Genomic DNA, 22,961 nt, shown 5'->3' on the forward strand with positions numbered 1-22,961 from the left:
CGGTAAACACAGCATTGGCTACACTCCGTCGGTACCAGGCCCTCATCTAATTCAAGTTACCATCCGAGGTTTCCCGATGAAGGGAAGTCCCTTCGCCGTGATTGTTCCTTGTGAGACCCGCGACTACAAAGATATGAACGAACCGCAGTTGATAATAGGAAGTCCCGGGGAGGCACCGGGGCAGCTTAAGGGTGCAAGGGGAATAACCGTTGACAAAGACAACAGAATCATTGTGTGCGACACAGATAATTTTCGTGTTCAAGTGTTTGCTGCTTCAGGTGAATTTCATTTTGGTTTTGGAAAGAAAGGAAAGAACAAGGGAGAATTTCAAAATGGTCCTCAAAGTGTTGCTGTGAGCGAAGAAGGAGAGATGTTTGTTTGTGACTTCAACGGAACTTCAGTTCAAGTATTTAATTCAAAGGGGGAATTCTTAAAAAAGCTGAATACTCCAATTGATGCGGAAACCTGTGGCAAGTTCAGTCATGTGGTTACGAGTAATGATGGCAGTGTCTATGTTGCTGATTGTGAAAGAAGCGTAATCTATGCGTTTGACAGTTCTGGAGAGTACTTGACGCATTTCAAGGCAGAGTGTTTAGACGAAAATGATGGTCTTCAGGGAAGACTCCACGGTATTTCTACGAACAACAGAGGTGAGGCCATTTTGGTGCCTAGGGGTTTCGTGCAACAAATGAAATATGAGTAACGGGAAAAAACAGGGGTAGGGGTAAAGTGAACACAGAGGAAAAACTTCAGAACGTATGAAATTAAATAACATTAACAAAGGAACCAAGAAGAATAAAAATATTCATTTTCGATTATGGTTTTAGTTCTTGGCGAATATTCGTAGTTTTCGTAACAATAGGTTTAGTGACAGCCGTATGAGTGGGGGAAAATATTTCTGATTTCAAAATAAAACACTCATGCCGAATATTTTTAACAATTTTTATTTCCGTTTGTAATTCTAGGTGAAATTATAGTCTCGCTTGCCAAGGATGTTGGATTCAGAGTGCTGAACAAGGATGGCAATCTCCTTCGAAAGATCAACCTTCCTCTTGAAGAACGTAATAGCTTATTTGCCGCGGAAGCTATTGCACTTGACTTGAACGACAACATTGTAATGGTGGACAGCATAAGAAATTGTTTGCTGATCTTTGCAGCTGATGACGGCCATCTTATAGCAGAGTGTGCAAGAGACAGTCTGTGTAATCCTCTTGGAGTTGCAGTCGATAGAATAGGAAGAATCATTATATCGGATTCTTCAAATCAAATTAAAGTGTTTTAGGCCCGGCCCATTTTGTTCAAAGGCCTTATAACTTCAGTATCCAGTGGATAAGTCATTATCCATTCTCTATTTTCGAATTCCCCATAATACACTTTAATACACGTGCTCAGTGTTCATATTCACGGTTACGTGAGAAACTACAGATATCTTTGCACAGATCTGTCTGGAATTGAAAAGATATCTGGCCTTTGAAAAGCTTCTCGTGGAGGCACAATAAAAGCGCGTATCTGGCATACGTAAAAGCAGTACTTTTCGAAGATTGCTACATCCAGATTTGAAAAAGCAGTATCACGTGATCACCATGGTCGTTTTAGCCTTCATACTCTGCAAACTAAAAAAATGTCTTTGGAGAAATGGAGAATACTTGGTTTGCGACCAAGAACTGAGGGTGTTTTTTGTCGTCTTGAGATAACGAAAATTGGTTGAAATGGGAACGCTCCAGAAGTTCAATATTCTTTAAAAATCCATTTGATGTATAATAGCGGGACTATGTTAGTGTAACCGAAGAGAACTTTGGATTTGGCTCGTGGAAGGCGCATTGCATACTCAAATCAATTTAAAGAATTTACTCAAGTAGCGTGTATTTTTCGTTTTCCCATTCAAAACCTCGCTTCATTGGGTATGCCCAAATTTTCTGTCGTTTATTCTCAAAAGATCTCCATTACCAACAAAAAGCTTCTGATGAAAATGGAACACGAGCTTGAGTGCAGGCCTTCTTAACTCGATGTTACTACAATCACAAATGTCAGGCGAGCGACTGAACGAGGGAGCAGTGTCTACTGTGTGCGCATAGGTTGTACGGGCTCACTCCGTACTCTATCAGTACATTATCATCAATGTGTGAATTAAGTCCGTAATAAGATTAGCTCGTTAGTTATGTAAGTCAGCCAGTATCCTTATTGAAAGTCCTGTTGATGCTGTAAAATTTGATAATGCTGTATTTTATGTCAATCAGATATTAGCCATAAATACAACAGCTACTTCCTCAGACACAATTACAAAACAGACACAAATCACTGCAAGATTCACGAAGGAAAATAATAATTATTAAGCTAACATCCATAGCTACAAAAACGAGAGGGGTGGGTTTGCCACCCAAAGTATAAAATATATCAGCCAATGATATTCTCTACCAGATACCATGTATTTTACTCTAAAATACATTCTTCGTGGCTTTGCATAAAGTATCAACAATTTACCCACACTACAAAACATTTAGCACAACTTGTGCTAACTGCAAACAGTGAGCTGAAAATCAGCCACACTAAAAACTTTCTCATTGAATAAGTAAATTCCACAAGATCCTAAATCTCCTGGGCTTTGCCCCTCACAATAAACAAAACGAAGAAATCCCTTGGGTTGCCAATAATTAATTATTTAAATAAGATACTTGGGAATAGACCAATTTTGATATATTAAAATTCAGACCGAAACAAAAGACATCATCTCTAAGCTCTAGGGAATAAATATAAGGATTTGTAAGAGTGTATTCCAGAGCCTTGAGATGCCTTTTGTTTAGGACTGAATTTTCATACCTCGAAAGTGGGCTATTAAGTTACAATCAAGTTAATGTAAACAATTCCTTTTGCAGGCAGAGACCGACAGAAAACTACTACAAAGTTATGTACAGATTCCTAATGTATGCGATTGGACCAAAGGCCAAAATGTTGCTATGGATGAATTTACAGAACAAATGCTCAGTTAAGACAAGCAAGTGCTCTTCAAAAGTATATCAAAGTCTGAAATCTATATTATTCATAATAATATGACCATTATCAACTGGGTCAGCTGAATGAAATGCATTTTATTCAGCAGCACCATCGATATTGGCCTGATTTTCTTCATCAACTGGGGCAGGAGAAGGACTGCGTGACTTTGTTTCCCCTTCACGAGCCTGATCAGTACTCTCTTCCATGGCAGTTGGCTCTTCCTTAGTTTGAGGCTTATCATTGTCATTCTCTTGGTTCTTGTCTGGACTTGCACTTCTGAAAATAAAGAGTGCATTAATTCTGGCCTTATGTCCCACTGGGGACAAAGAGGACTAACTAATTTGATTTATCTATCAGGTACCAGAGGGTGTGTCTTCCTCAGTTGACCAGCTTCTTCCCTCATTCACCATCAACAACAATAAACCTTTCTTCTTTTACAAGATCAAGCAACACACAGTTGATAAACCTTTTCCTAGCGACGCGTCTAGATTAATCCCACCCATACTGGAGAGACAGATTTCAAGACATACATTGTACAAGCATTCTACTATCAACCCCCACGAGTCCTCTTTTGTGGAACTCTTGTTCCCACTTGACACTCTCAATGCCAGTTTGTTGCCCAGAAAAGAATGCCAACACACATGTACCTAATACCACAGTTAAAATTGATGTGACCTGGTAACTTACTTTTGAGTGGTACTGTAACTTGTTTCATAGTCTTGTCAAGTCACTCCATGACTTACCTTTCTTTGTTAGGTCTTTCCCTGCTTCCACTGTGGCTACGTGAACGACTCTTACTCTTACTGTGGGATTTAGAACGTGACCTGGATCCTTTGTCTTCATTTGACCTTGAACGTCTCCTACACATCAGTGCCAAATAATGCATCATTAGGATAACAAGAGAGTGACAGAATGCTAGGCACTGTTTATTACATGACAATATTATTGCAAGGTTTAATGTAATCATACTAGATGTTTTGGTGAGTAGCATCGCTGCGTATTTTAAGGAGTTGTGCAGTATTTTGAGAAGCCTGCTAGGGCGAATCAAAATACAAGCAACGAGTAGAAATACATGTACTCAGCTATACTACATACCAAAACATCTACAGCAATAAGCTATTTACTATTCAACTTTTTTGCGCTAAATTTTTATCAACTTGAAGTGATTTGTAAACTGATGATGTGTGACAGATTTGTGTGACAAATGCAGGGCAAATGTCAGCACCTAAACTAGTCAAACAAGTTCTCTACTGTACAATATCCAAGTGTACAATAACTAACTGTACAATATTGTGGAATATTGGTAATCATTTTCCGTCCAATAACTTATACAGTTGGATGATAAAAAAAAGTTAAAACTTTAGGGTACTTAATAATGCAGGTTCTGATTGATGGTAAATGTTGGTATCAAACTTTAATGAGTTGATAGGGATTAATTGACCATTGTGAGGGGATTTGGAAGCAGAAGTTTTAAATGTTTGATGCAATGAGCAAATCAAGGCATTGTGGTTGGAAAAGCAACTTTGTTGCTCAGAGCATAGTAATATGAAGAACAAAAATAAATTGATAGAAAGAAAAGCTCTCCTCATTCCAATTAGAGAAATACTTTTTTGTTCTAAATTTAGGTGGCTTTCCATGTAGCCTTGGTGAGGGAGAGACTGTAGACTGTAATAGTAAATTATTACGGCTAGAGTGAGTCAGGAGATTAACCAGACCTTGGTGACTGACTCTTGCTTTTGCTGCGGCTCCGTCTTCTTCTTGGAGAACGTGAGCGTGATCTGAAAAGAGTTAAAACAGCCCAGATCAACAACAGCAATAGCAAAGCACAGGAAAAAAAACAAACAGTGCACCTCTCAAAAACTAAACAAAAGGACCATTCTTTGATGGTGCCAAGATACTTACAATACACATTTTGCAGTGACATTAAGATTACTTTTACTAATCAATAGAAACACTTCACTTGTTACTGTACTGTGTGCTGTAACTTTGGATAGTGAAGTACCAAATCAAAAAAAAAAAACTATCAATAAAACTTAAACTCAAAATAATTTTGCCTTTCATTATTTCTTACAATCTGGACAGTCTTTAAAAAAAAAATGTCAGACAAGTCATTTTTTTATATTTATCTCACTGATCAAATTTGCAAGTCATCAAAAGAAACAACTACTACTGTAATTTAACTTTACAATAATCATATATGTAGACTCGAGACTCAACAACAGATCAAAAGAAATTTTCAATTTTTGAAATTATGGAATGTTATCATACACTCAAAAGTTTCAGTAAATTTTTTAAAATTCCTGGGTAACAGTCTTTTCTGTAAGAGTAGCAAAAGAAAGAATAGATCATGATTGATTGTATCATTAAAATTTGATCATTATTATTTTTACACCCACTGAATAATGCAAAAGTCATACATGTAGTAAAAATTAACTTTGCATTAATTTTTACATCTTAAAGTTGTGTTCAAGACTTCTTGTTTTATGTTTGTGTTTTTGCAACACTGTACATCTGTAGATGTCATTTACTTTTAGCAGTTGGTTAATTAAGTGATATAAATGCTATCATGGTACAGTGTATTTAAACCGGTTTGCACTTTGAGCAACATGGACCACAGAGCTAATTTAAGCACAAAGATCCTTGAGTGCCAAAATAAAGCTAGTATAGTACAAAATAATCACTTTATTACTTTTATGAGCCAGTGCCCACTGAACTTTTATTGGGGCTTATGTCATTTGTTTATTACATACATGTATTTACAATTACATCTGTGATTCAGCATGCTCTTGTCACAAAACAGGCAACTTTCCGTAAGGGTTATGTTACTGACATGACTGTTATGGTTACTCTAAGTGGACTGAAGATTACGAGATATTCTCCACTCTGTAAGGATTTTGTCAACATATCTTTATCAAGGCTCCACCGTGCAATGTGGATGTCGTTTTTTTCCCTTTGTAAAATAGTGTTGTGCATGATAGCTGAGATAGTTTACAGAAAACCAACCCTGACATTAAGAGGTGCCATGGTATTAAATAAAAATGCAGGTGTATTTTAAGAACATAGTGAAGTAAAGCAAACCAACAAATTAATAAGAACGACTTACAGTTGTAGTGACAAACAAATTACAAATAGAAAGAATTGCTCTTGGGAAGTGCACCTTTATCACTTAGTAAAGGCAACTTTGTGGGATGGTATATAATGGTATTTTGGATGCCCTGCAGATTAAATGCATGAATCACACAAAAGCTACTGTGGTACTTACTCACTGACACAAGTACCAGAAGAGTCGTTGTGTAGTGTGCAGAAATCGATAACGCTAGGGAAGTGAATTGCTTAACCCTGTACGCTCGTGGATAGAGAAGCAAAAAGCTAATGCTCGCAGTTGCAGAGGATGGTTGAAAGCATGTCGCTCGTAGAAGCAGCAGGGGAGAGTAGAGCACAGACACACAGGGTGGGTAGAATCACCTCCGGATGCGTGGGCGATGCCAGTTGACTGACAACTGACGCAATTTTATTACTCCCTAATACATGGAAAAAAACTCTGCGTTATTAGTCTCAATAGAGTTTTCCTCAACATAAGCATTATCTTTATTGCAAATTACTGTGCATGAAAAAAGTGCTTTCCATTCAGCCAACTAATTGTGGTATGAATTTAAAATCCAAAGGGGCATAGTTTTTTGAGTGGAATATTGTCAACCCTTCCACTTCTGAAATTGTCTAGCATCAGACCGAGTAAAATATGTAAATATCTCTCTTAGGAGGGTAAGGGTTAGTCCAAAATTACCAAGATTCAAACAAACTCCTGCTGTTTTGATTTCATTATTTTCCCAGTGTTAGAGTTCTTAAGCACCACAGTGACATAAACCGGTGAATGGAAATCACTGTACTGACAGTAAGTTTCTCTTGCATGTATACCATGGTTTCAATTTTTCAATGTTCTGCCCCAACTTTCATGAATTTGATGAAATGGTGGTTAATTCATATCATCATGTGCATTTTCAAACAATGCACAGAAAATAAGAAGCAGTGAGCAACTCTGGATTGAAGGGAAATTTTTAGAAGTCCAGTCCTTTAAAGATCTTTGGAAAACCCTCCTGCATGCATTTCTTGGCTTTCACTTCAACAAATTCTTGTCTATATTTGGGATAGAACACCTTCTACATGTATAAGGATAAAAGCCATGGTTGGTCTTTCATTTTTCTAAAAATTTGTTTAAAATTTGTAGAAAGGTCAGATACAGAATTTGTATTTTTTCATTGTGAACTGCCATATTTACCAAACTACCCCTGAAGTCAATAACATTTCCAACTTAAAATAAAACTCCCACAACACATCATTTACACTAACAATGAGCTAAAACAGCTGTCTCACTTGTTTCTAAGCAACCACTTTGAAAAGACAGGTGCAAAAATACATTTGCATACACAGAGTTTTGCAAATGAACGTTGGTCTTTATATCCAGAAACCGTTAACTTTTACATGAACTGTAGTTGAAACCAACGAATGTGAAATTCCTCCAGCAATTTTTAGTTACTTATAGATCCCAAACAGAACTATGTCGTTTCTTTTGAGGGTAAAATTTGTTAGCTACTTAAAATGGCTAGATAAATTAAAACCAACCCAGAAGTTAATCTCGACCACAATTCAAATCATGGTATTTCTCGATTTTCTAACAAGATCGTGAAACACCAAACGGTTCTCCCTGCTGACGATTTAACGACTAGTAAAATGTATCACAGACCAAACCCTTAACGAAAATAAGCTCATACAAAGATAATAGCATGCATAAGGCCGACTTACCGGCTTCGAGAGCGTCTTCTTCGGTCCCGGTCGCGATCACGATCACGATCACGGCCTCCGCCTGGCCTTCGAGTGCACTGCCGGGCATAATGTCCGACTCTTCCGCATTCATAACACTTCTCCGATATTCCGTGCTTTTGTCCTCTTCCACCTCGCGTTGCCCCCCGAGCCATTTCTACGCGAACTTTCTCCCCACAAACGTATCTTCCGTCCATTTCATGGCAAGCGTCTTCTGCATCACGCGAGTCCTCGAACAAAACGAATGCAAATCCAGGCGGATTTCTGGCCACCCAAACGTCGCGCAAAGGACCAAATCGTTCAAATTCACGTTCTAACTCTCTTCTAGAGCCGTTATTGCCCAGATTCCCCACGTAAACTCTCGACATTTGGCAGCAAGATGCAGGTACATATACTTGTAGACAAAACGCGGAAATTAAGAACGAAGAAAAGCGTGCACGTTCCGTAAAGTATCCCACAAGGCCATGGGATTCTAACCAAGATTCCCGGATATGCTTAGCATCCAGGCCAAAGATGGCGGACGCGGACTACTTTTTCGTTGACCTCTTCGTTTCTTGCACTTAATTTGTAATTTTTTCTGTTTCGTCTCTCAAATCACAACAAGATGGAGGATGAACAGATTAGTGTTCTCATGAAGTATGTCCGTGGTGAGATAAGCTTTACTGAGTGGATTGAAAGTGGTGGAGTGACAGCTGATAAAGAGCAAGATGATGAAAATGAAGTTGAGATGCAAGATGGTGACAACGAGGTCGAGCAAGATTGGGACTTTGCCACGCAAGAGGCACAAGATGATGTTAGTGAAGAACTACAAACCACAGGTGGTAGGCTTAAGTGCATGAATTTAATCTACAAATTATCAATGCCTATGTTCATCACAATCATCATCATCATCATTATTATCATCATCATCATCATCATCATCTTTGTCAATATCATTATTATCATTTGTTTCATTGTTAAAATAGATGTAAATAGGTGCTAAAATAACTGGAAGTTAGCCTTTCTGCTTTTGGTATTTGTTGCTAGGCTTTCTGCAACATAACATAAACTCATTGATCTTCAAAATCACAAGTTGGACTAACTAAATAGTAACTAGTTGCTTAACTATAGGAGGTCCATTAGTGAACAAGGTTGGCCTTGGAAATGTGCAACCAGACAGATGTAAGTTCATAATTTTAATACAAAATAATATCATTTTGATTTCTTATATTATTTTTCTTGTACAGACATGGTCACTTTTCTGGTGCCAGATACAGTTTTTGATGCACTCTCAGAAATGCCAGTCACAAATACCTCTTCACAAGAGAGTATTGATCAGGTGACCCTGCCCACTGAAGACACAAGCATGGACCCTGGTGACTCACATTCAGCACAGACGTCCCAACCTTCGATTAGAATGACTGATCTCTTGTTGCGAGGGTCTGGTGCAAAAAGTGCTCAGAAGCACGGGGGAACAGGTGTTGATGAATTCATGCAAGAAATCCCAGCTACTCAGAGGCGGCGTACCAAGTCGAAGAGACGCAAACGGTTCGAGTTACCACCAAAGTTAAAACAAACCATGGGCCGTGCTAATATATTATGGGCTAGGGGAGAAATTGAAGAAGCCAAAGCAGTTTGTATGGAGTTGATCAGACAGGGTGAGTCAATACCTTTGTTCATTACAAGGCACATGTAAAAGTACATTAATTTTGTAAGTTATTGTAATACGGTGAACCTTTGTTAAGTGGACCCCAACTTCATTGGATACCCTTCATTTAACAAACACTGTCTTATTAAATTAAATTCTTTAATCTCAGCAGGGAAAAGGTTATTAATGACAAACAAGCTATTCAGCAGACACCTCTATTGAGAGGGACATGGACACCAAAAGTGTACTTTGCCCTGTTAAAAAGCTCAATAAATCAGCGGTGGAACCATCTGTAAATTTACACTTTGGCATAACTGAATTAAGGCCTTGAAAGGGTTGATTTCAAATGGCATTCAGGTTGTTAAATCTACCTGTAAATAAACTGTTGATTACGCCAATATGTGATTCTCATCCATGATCAAAATTCAACATAGTTGTCTTGTTCGTACAATGAAGCACATTGTACAGAAGTTTAAAATTGCATTCAAATACCTCTTTGGCTAATTTTGTCTTAAGCCATTTACATGAAAATTTGTCACTGTAAGAAAGAGTTTGCGTGTGCATGGTCTAAAGTTTACTTAAAGCCAGTGAACATGCTGTTTACCCAGTGACTGCTGGGAGTGAGACTCAAGAGATTTTACTCTGTCTAATACCAGTAGATTTTACTTTGTCTAACGACAGAGAATTTTACTCATCAAATGGGGACATCTTATGGCGTTTGAGGTGTCAATGGGTAAAGTGAAACAGGGGACTGGTTAAAGAGTTTAATTCCTTCTTACAAGACATTCAGAATTGTTGAAACTGGTTTGAGCCATCAGGGCCTGGTTGTTCGAAAGGCGGTTAACTTAATCCAGGATTAGCGTGAACATTTGTTTCATGTTTTCAACTTTTTGGTGAAAGTTTCCTCTGCTTATTTTTGTTTTCTAATGCCCCATTCACACCAAACCTTAAACATGTTTTAAACATGTTTAGTTAAACACGGTTTCAAAGTGTTTTCTTTTTAAATCATGTTTAATGACTTTTGTCGACTATGAATTTAGCACTGGTCAAAGCATGTGTTGAAACAAACCTGAATCTCATGGAAAAGCCAGTCCTACACTTTTCTGTGACTTATTTTTATTTTGCTAAACCAAGTTTAATTAAACATGTCTTGTTGGTGTGAATGGGGTATACGATTGACTTCTGCTGATGTAAATTTTTGTCGAATATCAGCGTTCAACAGCATTTGGGAGTAGAGAAATAAACTCCTCAGTTAGTTTTTAATCTGGGATTAGCGTTAATCTGCTTTTGAACAATTACCAGGCCCAAACTCCTAGGTAGGATTGAAAGCTTTTATCTCTATAATGCTGGTGGCATCCTTTGTTGATTGAGCTGCAAGAACTCCTTGAAAGCCAACTTGAAGTTGCCTATCAAGTTTACCAAATTATTGTCCCACTGGTCTGGAGGCTTAACAATATCAAGTGTCTCAAAATGTGTAAATGTAAATGTTGATGGTATCATAAATAAAGAGCATAAAATCCTTACTTATTTTAAAATGAATTTAATTTATTTCACTTATTTTTGTAAGATGAATTTAATGTCGTATAAAATATTAAAAAGATTGTTTTGTTGCCTTGTACCCAGAAGGCATGGCCTCTGTTCTGCTTCTGATAAGTGGTGATTTCAACTTGAGGACTATGAGATTATAACATATTGGTTAAAGGCCTTTTCTATAATGGCACCTAGACTATGGAATGAACTACCAAATGTTAGACATTCCTAACAGCAGCAATATAAACAATTTTAAATCTAAACTGAAGACGTATCTTTCCAAACAGCATACGACTTGTAATTATTTTTCATTTTTGTATAGTAAATTAATTTAAAATGAGTTCGTCATTGTAAATAGTAGTTTTGCCATCTTCAGCATTTTCAACTTCATGTGTATTTTATTACTTTTTTTAGCTATCGTAAAGCACTTAGCACAGTAATGTATAAGGGCTACATACATGTAAATGTTATTATTCCTTTAGTTCCAAATTGTTCCGAGCCATTTCAGACCTTGGGAATGATGTTTGAGGAGCAGGAAGATAAAGCAAAGGCTCTTCAGGTATTCTGTGACGTATCATTTGTCACTCGCTGAAACATAGCAATCACCTTTGCAGCCCTCATTATTTTCATACAGTTGTACTTGTATTATGTTGTGGTTTGCCTTTGATTTTCCTTAGTTTGTTTCAGATTATGATAATTTACTGTATATTAGACAAAGAAAAATCAAAATTGTCTAACGCCAGACGATTTTACTTGTCAATGGGGAACCCCTGGGAGTCAATGGGTTAATCAAGTTTTTATATGACTCTTTGGTTCCAACCATTAATTTTGTTCAACCCCTAAATTTTGTTCAAGTATGGTGCTTTGAGTTTTAACAATAAACCTTTTTTCCCAGTTTTTCCTTATTGCTGCTTATCTGAGCAAGTCTGGGGATGCAGATGAGTGGGCAAAACTTGCAATGATGTCACTTGAACTGAATGATTATGACCAAGCAATGACTTGTTATAATCAAGGTAACAGTACATTAATCTTTAAATTAATAAAGCGTTTCACTCTGAAATTCAAACTAAATTTGTCAACAGCTTGTTGTCCTTCCACCTTCAAAGGGGTGACACAGTTTTTTTTTCTTTCATTTTTTGCCCTGAATTTTGATTTATGACCTGCTACAGCTCTTTATGGAAAGTAAACACTGACAGTTATGGCTTTATAAAGGAATACAAAGTAGGTGTTGCAACAAAATTTGAAATTACCGGCTGCTTTGAGTGGAGTAACTGACTGTTACATGTACATTGTCAAATTGATTTTTAATCCTAGGTTTGAAAGAATCTGTCTTAATTCATTAAATTTTAGGGAAAAATTGCCAACTTCTCTGAGTGAAGTAGCCGACTCTGAGGCTTTTTGCCAGCTGTCAGTACTTACTGAAACTACTGCAAAGGAAAAGTGTTTTGTACATCCAGCCCTTCACTTTAATCTATTCTGAGTTCAACCATTTTCTGTTGAACTTGTTCATAGCTCTAAAGTTGGAGCCAGCTAATGTTGCTGTTCTGTGGGATTGTGCTGCCCTCTGCTATCAAATGGACAACTCTAAGAAAGCACTGGAATATTATGAAAAAGCATGCCAGGTAACAACAATTAAGAAGATAACTTTTCCCAAGATCATTCTGGGTCCTTCAGGAATAACTAAAGAGTTAGTACATGTTGAACAGTGAACTCCTTATGACTAAAAGCCATTCACCCTTGACGTCTTCACAAATATGCCACTATTTGGGGTTTCATGTTGGTGTTCTTTCTTTTGGCTGTAATCAATACCTAGTTTCTGCCCTTTGTTCTCGGTCTCTATTCCATGTGTTAGCCTTTTGTTCAGTGTTGTAATTGCACACTGTAGTTTTACCACCATATTTAAATTCATGTCGCTAACCTCATATACATGTATATATCAGAATTGTTTTCATTGTCTCACTCGCTCTCCATCCTAATCCAGCAGTTGGTATTTACCAACCTTTTGCGTTAAATATAATTGCTGGTTTTAAGAAGTTGTTTAGTAATTGTTTATCCATGGCCCTCGCCATTTCATGGGGAGAATAATAATTTATTGACATCTGAACCAAGTTTAATATTAGGGACTTTAAGATCTATGATGTGGTTGTCAACAACAATGACCCAAAACAACATCATTAGTTAAAAGTGCTGCATGTTTAGGATGCATTTTAGCACATATTTTTGGGGTCTCTGCAAAACAACAATGTGAAGTCACCTAATTTGAGGTTTTGATAACAATGCCAGCATACAAAATGTGAATCCTGCATTCTCCACTTTTACTCTGAAACCCCCTCATACCAATTTATTTTTAGGATACTTCACCCACGTTGCATGACGCGAACAAGATGGACTAATCACAAAAATAGTACAATGTTGCAAAGTTGTATTTTGAGATGATGTTTTCGTTGACCTCACTGTCATAGATCTTAGAGTTCTTATCGTAACTCTCACAAGTGTCCTGCTGCCTAGAGGGAATGCTTCTGATCTTGAAATCAGAGAGTCTCGCAAGTACAGTAAATTTGACTCCTGGGACCTTTTTTTCTATTAAGCCTGCACCATCAGCTGTTTGATACTGATATTGTTCATTGTTTTGTGACATTGATTGTTGTGTTATATGTTCTCCTTCAGTGAAATAGGGAACTGATAACAAAACCCTGTGTAATAAGTCTCCTTGGTTTGTAGGCTTTGTCTTCATCTGGTGATGGAGCTAAGTACATTGACCTTGTGTGTGAGTTGGCAAAGGTATGTACATATAGACATTTTTATTTTACATGATGGTAAAGATACAGTGTCATAGGAGCTTTGCTTACTTTTTTGAAGTGTTAATGATATGAAATGGATCACATACCGTAATTATTGAACTTCGAATATGAAATCAAGTGAAGCTATCATTCTCGCAGTTATAAATGCGATTTTAGTAATTGCGTGGATAAGCCTGAAAAATTCAGGACTTCAATAGAGTTTGAACCCGTGACCTTTTGATGCCGGTGCAACACTCTAACCGACATCAGTGGCTTCATAGCCTAGTTGGTTAGAGTGTCACACCTGCATTGCAAGTTCACAGGTTCAAACCTGGTTGAAGTCCTGAAATTTTCAGGCTTCTCCATGCAATTGCTAAAATTGCGTTCATAACTGCGAGGATCATAGCTTCACTTGCTTACTTATTTGGTGGTCAAAACCACGAAACAGTTTTAAAAGTAAATTATTCATCATTAAGTAGTCTAAGACACAAATGAAAAACACTGCAATCCAAAAATAATAATAACTAAGGAGGTTGTAACACATTTTAACAGGAGGAGTCAGCTACATCATTTTTTGTGATTTTTTAAAGTTACGGTCTAAACTCACAAAGTATGTGGCCAATTTTATTTTAAACTTTTTTTCCTTTTTCAACCTCAATATCTTTTATAATAATTATCTGCTAACAATAATAAACTTGTAATACCATGCAGTTAGGAATTACGTTGTTCTTCAGGGGTCTTAACTAAAGTGTGTTCTAACAGTGCTGTGTCATTTCTCATTAAATAATTTACAGGAGTGATGTTTCTTACTTGACCTGTTTAGTCTCCATGTAAAGTACTAGAGCAGTTTTCAATTGAGTGTCGTAAAACCAAAACCAAAGTAATTACTTTGGCAAATCAAAAAGGTCAGAGACAATCCGGTAAACCAATCAAAACTCTAAGTAATTACAAGTAGCCGACACAAAGAGCGGGAAAATTTGCACGCACGAGCCACGATTGGTTTTGGTTTCACTTCTGATTGGTTGAAAAATTGGCACGAGAACTTTGAACCAATCACTGAGTGAAGTAATTATAAACCAAAGCAATTTGCTAATTACTTTTGACACTCAATTGAAAACCACTCCTTGTACATTGTAACTGTTATAATTATTTATCTGTTAAGTTCCTTTTGGATCTAATGAAAAATTTAACAGAGAAAGGATTTTCTATTTTTCTAAGAGCCTGTATTTTCTTTCAGTTGTACCATGAAAACAAATCCTTGAAAGAAGCTACAAATATACTGGATGCTGCTTTCTCTAAATTTCCTAACCATGTGAATAACCAAGGTTAGTTCTGGGCAAAATTCGCTTTTAAAGCCAAGACAAACTGCTTTTAAGTACACTTAGTTTGACTGTAAGTATCGAGATGTGAACTAAAAAACTGTTTTACTGCATGGGTGGTGAATGAAGTTCTTAAATTTGGTATCAATTGGGTTTGGAAGGTTGACAGATTATCCCAAAGAGACAAAAAATGTGACACTTCAATGGTTTGGGTGAATTTACTAAAACACTATTATTTTAGTTTTGACTGTTGAATTTCTTTGTATAAATGGCAAGGATAATTATGTGTAAAACAACACTCATTGGGATAAAAAATTCTGGGTTAAAAGGAATATAAGTATTACCACTAAAATAAAGCTCTCATTTGTTTAGAGATTTTTAAAGTAGATGTTGCAATTGAGCTGGTGTAGGAATGAATAGGGAAAGGGCTAAGTAGGCTACTTTCATTCGACATTTGCTTGCCAATTAAAGTGCTACTATGACCAAAAAATCAATTTTTATTTTTCTTTGGATTTCAAAATTATGTCAACTAAATAGTAAGTGACCTAAGTTTAAAGCCTTGATTTCAAAATGACACCTATTTACGGGGTATTTTAACTGGAATTTTGCTACTCTTGGGTTTCACTTACGTGATCAACAGATATGCTTTTCAACAAAAACAAAAGAAAACGTTCTCATAAGAATACAGTTCAAATTCCCAGAGGATTGGATCAGGACTCCAACATACACTGTACCCGCTGTTGCATTGTTTGGGGACTCCAACATGGCGGCTGTGACATCACTTAAAAACCAAAAAGATAATGATCCGCCAATACTAACTTGACGATCTTGAGAGAGCTGGATTGAGGAGAAAATGACATCAAAGACTAAATAGTTTAAGAATGCAATGCATGTGTTCATGACTAAATTAATATGCAGCACAGGAGTTTCAGGCTTTCAGACTGCTTTTACACGCTGAAATTTTTATGCTAGTGAGTAGATGACGTTGCTTTTCCCTAAATCCAACCCTGTTAGGTCCAATCCAGTCAGTCAGTTTGGAGCATGAATAATGGGGGACTGTGAAATCCAATTACCTTGCACTCAAAGTAAACAACCTTTGGATAAAAATCAAAGATCAAAATTTTGCCAGTCCAGTGTTAAGCAATCACACTTTCAAAATCTGAAGAAAAAAAGAAATGATTCTTTTCAGTAGCACTTTAAGCACTCTCAACTGTTCCTCACTTGTTCTTTTCCTATTCATTCGTTTTATGTATTTATTTTTTTCATTTATGCCAGCCATCAACATGCTTGCTGATCTTCATATGACATCCAAGGCATACGAAACTGCTCTGCAGGTAACCCTTAACATCTGGTATTACTCAGGCTTCTAGTTCCCGACTCCAGCAGATTTGGTTTCGATTGGGTTGATAGGGTCTATCTGCTTGGTCACCGGAAAAACAAATTCAAAACATGATATTTTGAGCGTCAGCCCCATTTTCCTAGCAACTCCAGGCTCCGCTTCAGCTTAACTGTAGAATACCCGGCCACTCCAACATGGCTACATGGCTACTCTGTTATGCGCAAACACGCAAACACGCAAACTGTGGCTACGAGGCTACATGTAGGTGGCGACGCAGCTATGTGGCTACACGGCTAAGCTCAAACAATGGCAAGAAACCTCAGGGTATACCTCGTTCTAAATCCGTCAAAAATGGTGAGGCATCCCATAGCGATCATCGTCACTGATCGACGCAAGAGAGAGAAGTACAATGGAAACTCACAAAGCCGCCAGCCACAAAGATGCGGTGCCACGTAGCCGCGTAAGCACGTAGCCCTGTAGCCGCGTGGCCAAGTAGCCGCAGTTTACGCATTTGCAAGCGCGTTGATAGCATGCTCGCTCAGTCACCCACTCATGTAGCCAGTTAGTGGCCAAGTAGCCGTGTAGTCGGTGTTGCTTCGATTGGCCAGATATTCTGCAATTACTCGGGTTAGTTACACCGCGGTTCTTTTATTTGACTGGTTGTATTAATTTAGATTTTGGCGCATCGCAGGTCATTCTTAAGCACTGTGACGCGAAGAAAGAAGAGGTATCAAGATGCTCTGAAGAGTCACCTTTGACATCATTTTCGCTCCTAATGAGTCCAAATCATCGGCCAGACTTAACTGATTCACAGTCAAACAACGAGGAAGCAAAAACCAAGTTAATTTTACCAGAGGACTTTCCCATTGATCTTCGAGTCAAGATTGTTGTGTGCCTCATATACTTGCGCAATTTGTATCCTATCAAGGTAACTCTGATATGAGGCTTGTTTTTGTGGAGGCGGGGGATTTAGTAGTTTTTTTCCTAGCACACTTTCACAGGCATTCTGTTCCTTCCCACCCCTCTTTACTGCGCTTTTTCATAAACATGGGTACTCAGTTTCCAATGTACGGTTTCATTTTTGTCTCCCATCAATCACTGTACATAGGGAAACTGGTTAATGGGTCACATTCGGCGTTGCGATTGGCTGATTTTCGTCTACTTTGCTGGTTTCTAAGTTAAATTGCCCGCTAACTGTCACAGCAAATGCGTTTGACGGCTGTAAAAAAGGATCTAAATTTGAACTTTAGAGGCCTTAGGGTTATGAAAGGTGCTGATTTCTTTTCGTTTTCCAACTTTCATTCTTTTGATATATTTTCACAGGACTTACTTTATCCACTGTTCTTGCAATCTGTGGACAACGTAGGCGACCTGTACATTGATGTTGCCGATGCCTATACAGAAAATGGTTGGTATGGAATACATAAGGCGTGGATTGTGAGCCGATTGTATCTTTTACTTGACACCGATTTGCACCTTTTTAAACACGAAGATGCACTATAAAAGGCGTGGTGCTTTAGGCACATGCAAAGGATTTATCAATCAACTGTGGACGCAACCGAGAGCTCTGTGATAATTTGTTCAAGAAAAAAGGCCCCTTATGGCTTTGTGTCCGTTTTTTCATCCCCAGTCCCTTTTTTTTTGTTTCGCTCTTGAAATATCTTTTCAGGCTTTCGTCTTTGTGTTGCTGTTTGTTGATCACCATCTTCGATAATTAAACAGTCGTGCTTTAAAAGAATTCGAGCAAAAGCAGTGAGTGAAGAGCCCCCTTTTATAGTGCGTCTTCGTGTTTAAGGACGCTAAGCACTGAGTAATTACTTAGCGCCTCCTTTTTCGTTTTCGCCATATTGGTGAGCATATAAAAAGAATCTTGCTATAGCTTTGGATCACCGCTGATTAGACAGGAGTCTCGAAACGTTGGGTCTTTGAATTGTAACTTTTTAAGCCCCATCCGTAGACCGAATTCACAAATTGCGGCTAATAAATTATTCCTTTGTCATTGTGCGAAGTAGCCTGCCAGCAGGCTCTTCCGTTGAAATGGCGCGTGGTCGAAATATAGGGGCTTGGATACTACTTTCAGCAACCAAGTCCGTATATTTCGACCGCGTGCCATTTTCCACGGAAAAGCATGCATGCAGGCTATGTTCTAAGAAGACCAACTAGCCTCGTTTGGATGGACAAAATGCAAGAATTTATTGGCCGCCATTTATGAATACGATCTATATTTCTCCAAACCAGAGTGGCTCCATTAAAATTTTGCCAGACTATAGAGACTAATGTTCGATAGCATTGAAAGGAGACACATGAAAACTGAAAAAAAGTTACTTAAACAGAGACTAATTAATCGAACACCTAAGTATGTTAAGAGGATGAGAGTATCCGGTTACCAGAAGGGTAACATTTTAGAACTGGAAAAGTCTTTTACGACTGTTATTCATATACAAGCTGATATCCTTGTGTGCTTCATCGGTTCGATTTCATTCGACCACTGGTTGATTTTTTTTTAAAAGAACGGAACACCGGCTTTTCTGTACTCCATTTTTCCGTCGATAAATAATTTTATATCACTTTTATTGAAGTCTGAAGCAGATTGCAAGGACTCAACTTGTTGGAAAGGCTACGGTAATTGAAGTAAATTCAAATTAAAGAGGATCAAATAAAATGGTTTTTTTTTTGTATGAGAGAAGAAAATCGAATTACCTGGAGAAAACTCTCGCGGAAAAGAGGAAAACATCTCAGGCCACAAATCAATGGTCGCCTTGTCTGTGAATCCAAACCTGTGTCCCGTTTCTCGAAAATGTCCCGAAACCTTTCTGGCCTTTTTCGGGTGTGACAATTCTCTCTGTATCTTAATGTATGAACGGAGAGATTTTAAGTCATCAAACTCCACAGTCATTTTGCTTTTTGTTATCTTGAAAACATGTTAAAAGACCAACCTATCAAAATAAGTGGTTGGCAGTCCAAAAAGTTATCGGGACTTTCGATAAATGGGACTCCAGACACACTGGTTGAAGGGGAGTTCAGGGTGGGCATTTAATGAATTCCTGAGCCAATCAGATTGCAGAATTCGTGATAGCTTACTTGCTTCCCCTATGATTGTCCTTGTGTTACTTTTTAATTCTTTTCACACAGGAGACTATGAAGAAGCTTTGCCGATTCTCAACATACTTTTAGGCTCAAATAAATATAACGTGGTGAGTTTAGCTGCAGTTCCCATTCTGTGAAAAGAGAGAAATATTGGTCAGTAGCTATAAATATGCAATTAGAATGCCAAAAATCTACATATTTAATGGATCAAACAATAGATTTGCCCGCTCTGCACGTGCCTCTTACCATTTAGTACATTTCTCCACCGTCCACTGTAAGGGCCTGGACAAACATGCTGATGTTGAAGTGACTGGCCAAAGGGTTGAAACATGTTTGATCTAACTCAGATCAAATCCCACAAGCAAAGAACTATGGAAATATATTGTTAGTGGTTATAGTCTTACGACGCTCGTTTCATTCCGACCAAGGGACTCATCAAAGACCTTTCTATTTTGCAAACTCGTTGGGAAAATTTTTTTCACTCGTGAATTTGTGCGGTCTGGAATCCTTATGAAATATAAGGCGAGATTGCTGTCATCATTTTGTTAGCGAACCTGACTTTAAGCGTGATGCCCAACGAGTTTGCAAAACAGAAAGGTCTCTGACGAGTCCCTTGGTCGCGATGAAACGAGCTTCGTAAGACTAACCACGAGCAATGTATTTTCACAAGTAACTGTCAACTTTATTGTCAAAGAACTATGGGTCACAAATATACGTAAAAAAAAACTCATGGGTACAAGCAGTTGAGCAAGCGTGATACGCATGCATGGGCCAAACATGTTTGATACTGCTGGCCAAACGAACAGAACCTCGCTCATGAAACACGAGAACAAAAGAAATGTTTTAAGTTGTTTGATCGAATGTTTGATGGTCTTCAAATTTTATCAAACACAACCAAACACGATCAAACAGCACCAGACAAGGTTGACAAACGGTAAAATGTTTGGCCACCAAACAATGTTTGATGTTATTTAAACGCCAAACGTTTCCGTTTTGGCCAGGCTCTAAAACAACAACGTAAAATTGCTAACATTAAAGTTGAGAGAAAAGGATAAGTTTTTCATAGTCTCTCCTTACTTTAGCTTCGCTCATACCATCTTCATTCCTGGGTCACAGGTAGAGTTTTGTCAGTCATAGTAAAAGGGTTTGAATAGTTCCGAAGTGATTATCATAACACGGCTTTATATCTTGAGATGACGCTCTGGCCCCAGTTGTTCAAACGATGGATAGCGCTATCCTCCGGATAAATCACTACCCATTGGATAAGGAATAGCGAAATCAATTGCGTTATCCAATGGATAGTGATTCAGTTATCCGGTGGATAGCGTTATCCACCTTTTGAACAACTGGGGCCTTGCTATTGTTTATCCGATGGATAGTAATTTATCCGGTGGATAATGTTATCCACCTTTTGAACAACCGAGGCCAGGTTGTCTCTGGCATCGTTATTGCTTGAGTTCCGTTGAAAGTTTTTTGAGAAAAGCACCAGCATACAACGGTCCCATTCTCCATACTTACCTCAAAGGCGTACACTCCAAAACAGTGGTTGGTTACTTCTACAAGATTCTACGTCGCAAGCAAGATGGAATATTCCCAAAATATTTCAGTACTATTGCGTAGAGGGTTATTTTCAACTAACGTTTTTTGTTGTGTCAAATAATTTTATTCTCCACCCTCAGGCTGGCATATGGCTCAGAAAGGGTGATTGTCTCCATTCCGACGGAAGATTAGAAGAAGCGGTCTCAGCGTACACTCAAGTTGTCCATTTAGCTCCAAATCATCTGGAAGCACGGTTAATTTTAGCATCTTTGCATCAGCAACTGGGTAGACCAAACCAGGCTTTAGAGGTACTTGATGGTGAGTAGAATCATAGTTTCGACTACGTTCAGGGTGTGTTTACACAGTTGCTACTTTGGTCGTAGTTTCGGTTGATTTCCGCATGGGAACAAACGGAAGGACGGGGAAGACATAGAATAGCATTTCCTTTTCCGTTCAGACAGCTAATTCCCTGATCATGTGAAGGTTGAACCTTGCCCTCTTCAGCTATCGTTCCAAGTGGACAGCCCCAATTCAACCTCGTAGCCTTTGTTTCATAGAGGCATGGTTTATTTTGTCCCTTCGGCTAACATTTCGTGAAGTCTTTTTTTCATCGTGATTCAAAAGTAACGAGATTCACGTTATTATAGGGCGAAATGTATAAAGTGTTTTTCCGTATCATCTCATGAGAAACATTCCAATGCCATCTTTCTTTACTTCAAAAACGAACAAAATTAACTATTTTCAGACCCTAGGTGTTCAGAAAATACTGGGGATGCTTCCGAAAATGATGCAGCAATAGACACAAGCTCTGTTTACACAGAGGAATCAGACACAGATCACACGGAAAAAAGTACAGTTCAGCCTCGGGTAGGTCACTGATCTAAGTTGGAAAGATAGTTGTTTACAAACGTTGTCATTCAGTTGTGCCAACCACTGGAACAAAAGAACTCATTGCTTCGGCAGCCAATACAGATCTTAAGTGGCCTATGACATCGGAAGTGAACTGTTTTCCTTTATAACTTAATTGTCTTTACTCTACCTCATTTAATATCGTTAAGGGTCTTTTCAATATCGGAGACAATCGCATGCACAAGGTTCTCTTCTGGTTTCCGTCTTTGCCCAAAATCATCTCCTTCAGTAGACCTTTTTACCGATACAGCGGCCATTTTGATTTCTATTGTTTTCAATAGCCATTATGGGATGCCCAGGGGGCAAATACATATTAATTTGCCCCCTGGGCATCCAATAATGTTTTTCGAAACAATAGAAATTAAAATGGCCGCTGTATCTGCAAAAAGGTCTATTGATGGTTTGTATCTGACGTCACGGCAGCCATGTTGGTGCACAGAACAATGCATTAAAATGTCTTTTGGGAATTTGACTCTATTTATTATGTAAAAACTTGTGAGGCCATTTTCTATTGTTTTGTACACCAACATGGCCGTCTCATCGCGTGGATGAAAACCAAGAATAGAGCGTTTTCATCTGACGTCACGGCGGCCATGTTGGTGTACAGAACAATGTAGTAAAATGTCTTTTGGGAATTTGACTCTATTATTATGCAAAACTTGTGGGGCCATTTTCTATTGTTTTGTACATCAACATGGTTGTCTCATCACGTGGATGCAAACCAAGTCTCTGGTGGGCACTTTAATTTAATTCACTACTTGCACAAATCCCATAATACACCTCTTTTACCCCCCCCCCCCCCCCCCCCAAAAAAAAAAAAAAAAAAAAAATCTGCATTGGCATTGTTTTCGACTTTGCTCGGGACATTTTCATGTCCCAGGAGAAATTGCAAACTATGGGTAATAGAGGTGTATTATGGGATTGTGCAAGTAGTGAATAACAGCAGTGACGTCACTGATGTCTCCACCTTAGGATGTAAAACGTTTATGTTCCTTTGAACGCTGTAACGAGAAGCCATCGAT

The 22,961-nt window shown here is 38.2% G+C and overlaps 3 protein-coding genes across 8 annotated transcripts in view; 2 read left to right on the plus strand and 1 right to left on the minus strand.

Moving 5' to 3' along the window:
• LOC137974239 (E3 ubiquitin-protein ligase TRIM71-like) overlaps positions 1–1,432 on the plus strand; it is a 6,405-nt gene extending 4,973 nt beyond the window's left edge. Inside the window, exons 4-5 of the mRNA XM_068821111.1 lie at positions 1–650; positions 966–1,432. The exon at positions 1–650 is cut by the window's left edge and continues 105 nt beyond it. Of these exons, the coding sequence (XP_068677212.1) occupies positions 1–650; positions 966–1,282 (967 nt within the window). The 3' untranslated portion in view covers positions 1,283–1,432. The remainder of the gene's footprint in view (positions 651–965) is intronic.
• A 470-nt stretch (positions 1,433–1,902) lies between these two features.
• Positions 1,903–8,254, minus strand: LOC137973259 (probable splicing factor, arginine/serine-rich 6). The gene is made up of 4 exons (XM_068820033.1): positions 7,792–8,254; positions 4,707–4,769; positions 3,735–3,851; positions 1,903–3,267 (listed from the first exon to the last, which is right to left on the minus strand). The coding sequence occupies exons 1-4, from the start codon at positions 8,175–8,177 to the stop codon at positions 3,087–3,089; spliced, it is 747 nt and encodes a 248-aa protein (XP_068676134.1). The 5' UTR covers positions 8,178–8,254; the 3' UTR covers positions 1,903–3,086.
• Positions 8,255–8,309: 55 nt separating this feature from the next.
• LOC137973044 (general transcription factor 3C polypeptide 3-like) overlaps positions 8,310–22,961 on the plus strand; it is a 79,249-nt gene continuing 64,597 nt past the window's right edge. For 4 of the 6 annotated variants that reach the window (XR_011117149.1, XR_011117150.1, XR_011117148.1 and 1 more), the window contains exons 1-13: positions 8,324–8,630; positions 9,036–9,446; positions 11,449–11,525; positions 11,862–11,979; positions 12,479–12,588; positions 13,688–13,747; positions 14,984–15,071; positions 16,341–16,399; positions 17,096–17,332; positions 17,728–17,812; positions 19,537–19,598; positions 21,171–21,348; positions 21,776–21,897. Coding sequence is in view for 3 of the 6 variants with exons in the window: in XM_068819763.1 (XP_068675864.1) it covers positions 8,414–8,630; positions 9,036–9,446; positions 11,449–11,525; positions 11,862–11,979; positions 12,479–12,588; positions 13,688–13,747; positions 14,984–15,071; positions 16,341–16,399; positions 17,096–17,332; positions 17,728–17,812; positions 19,537–19,598; positions 21,171–21,348; positions 21,776–21,897 (1,824 nt within the window). In the remaining 3 variants the exon portion in view is untranslated. Of the gene's footprint in view, positions 8,631–9,035; positions 9,447–11,448; positions 11,526–11,861; positions 11,980–12,478; positions 12,589–13,687; positions 13,748–14,983; positions 15,072–16,340; positions 16,400–17,095; positions 17,333–17,727; positions 17,813–19,536; positions 19,599–21,170; positions 21,349–21,775; positions 21,898–22,961 lie in introns of all 6 variants that reach the window. The other 2 variants (XM_068819761.1, XM_068819762.1) reach the window with 2 other exon arrangements.

The sequence above is a fragment of the Montipora foliosa genome, chromosome 10, assembly GCF_036669935.1.
Source record: "Montipora foliosa isolate CH-2021 chromosome 10, ASM3666993v2, whole genome shotgun sequence".
Classification (NCBI taxonomy): Eukaryota; Metazoa; Cnidaria; class Anthozoa; order Scleractinia; family Acroporidae; genus Montipora; species Montipora foliosa.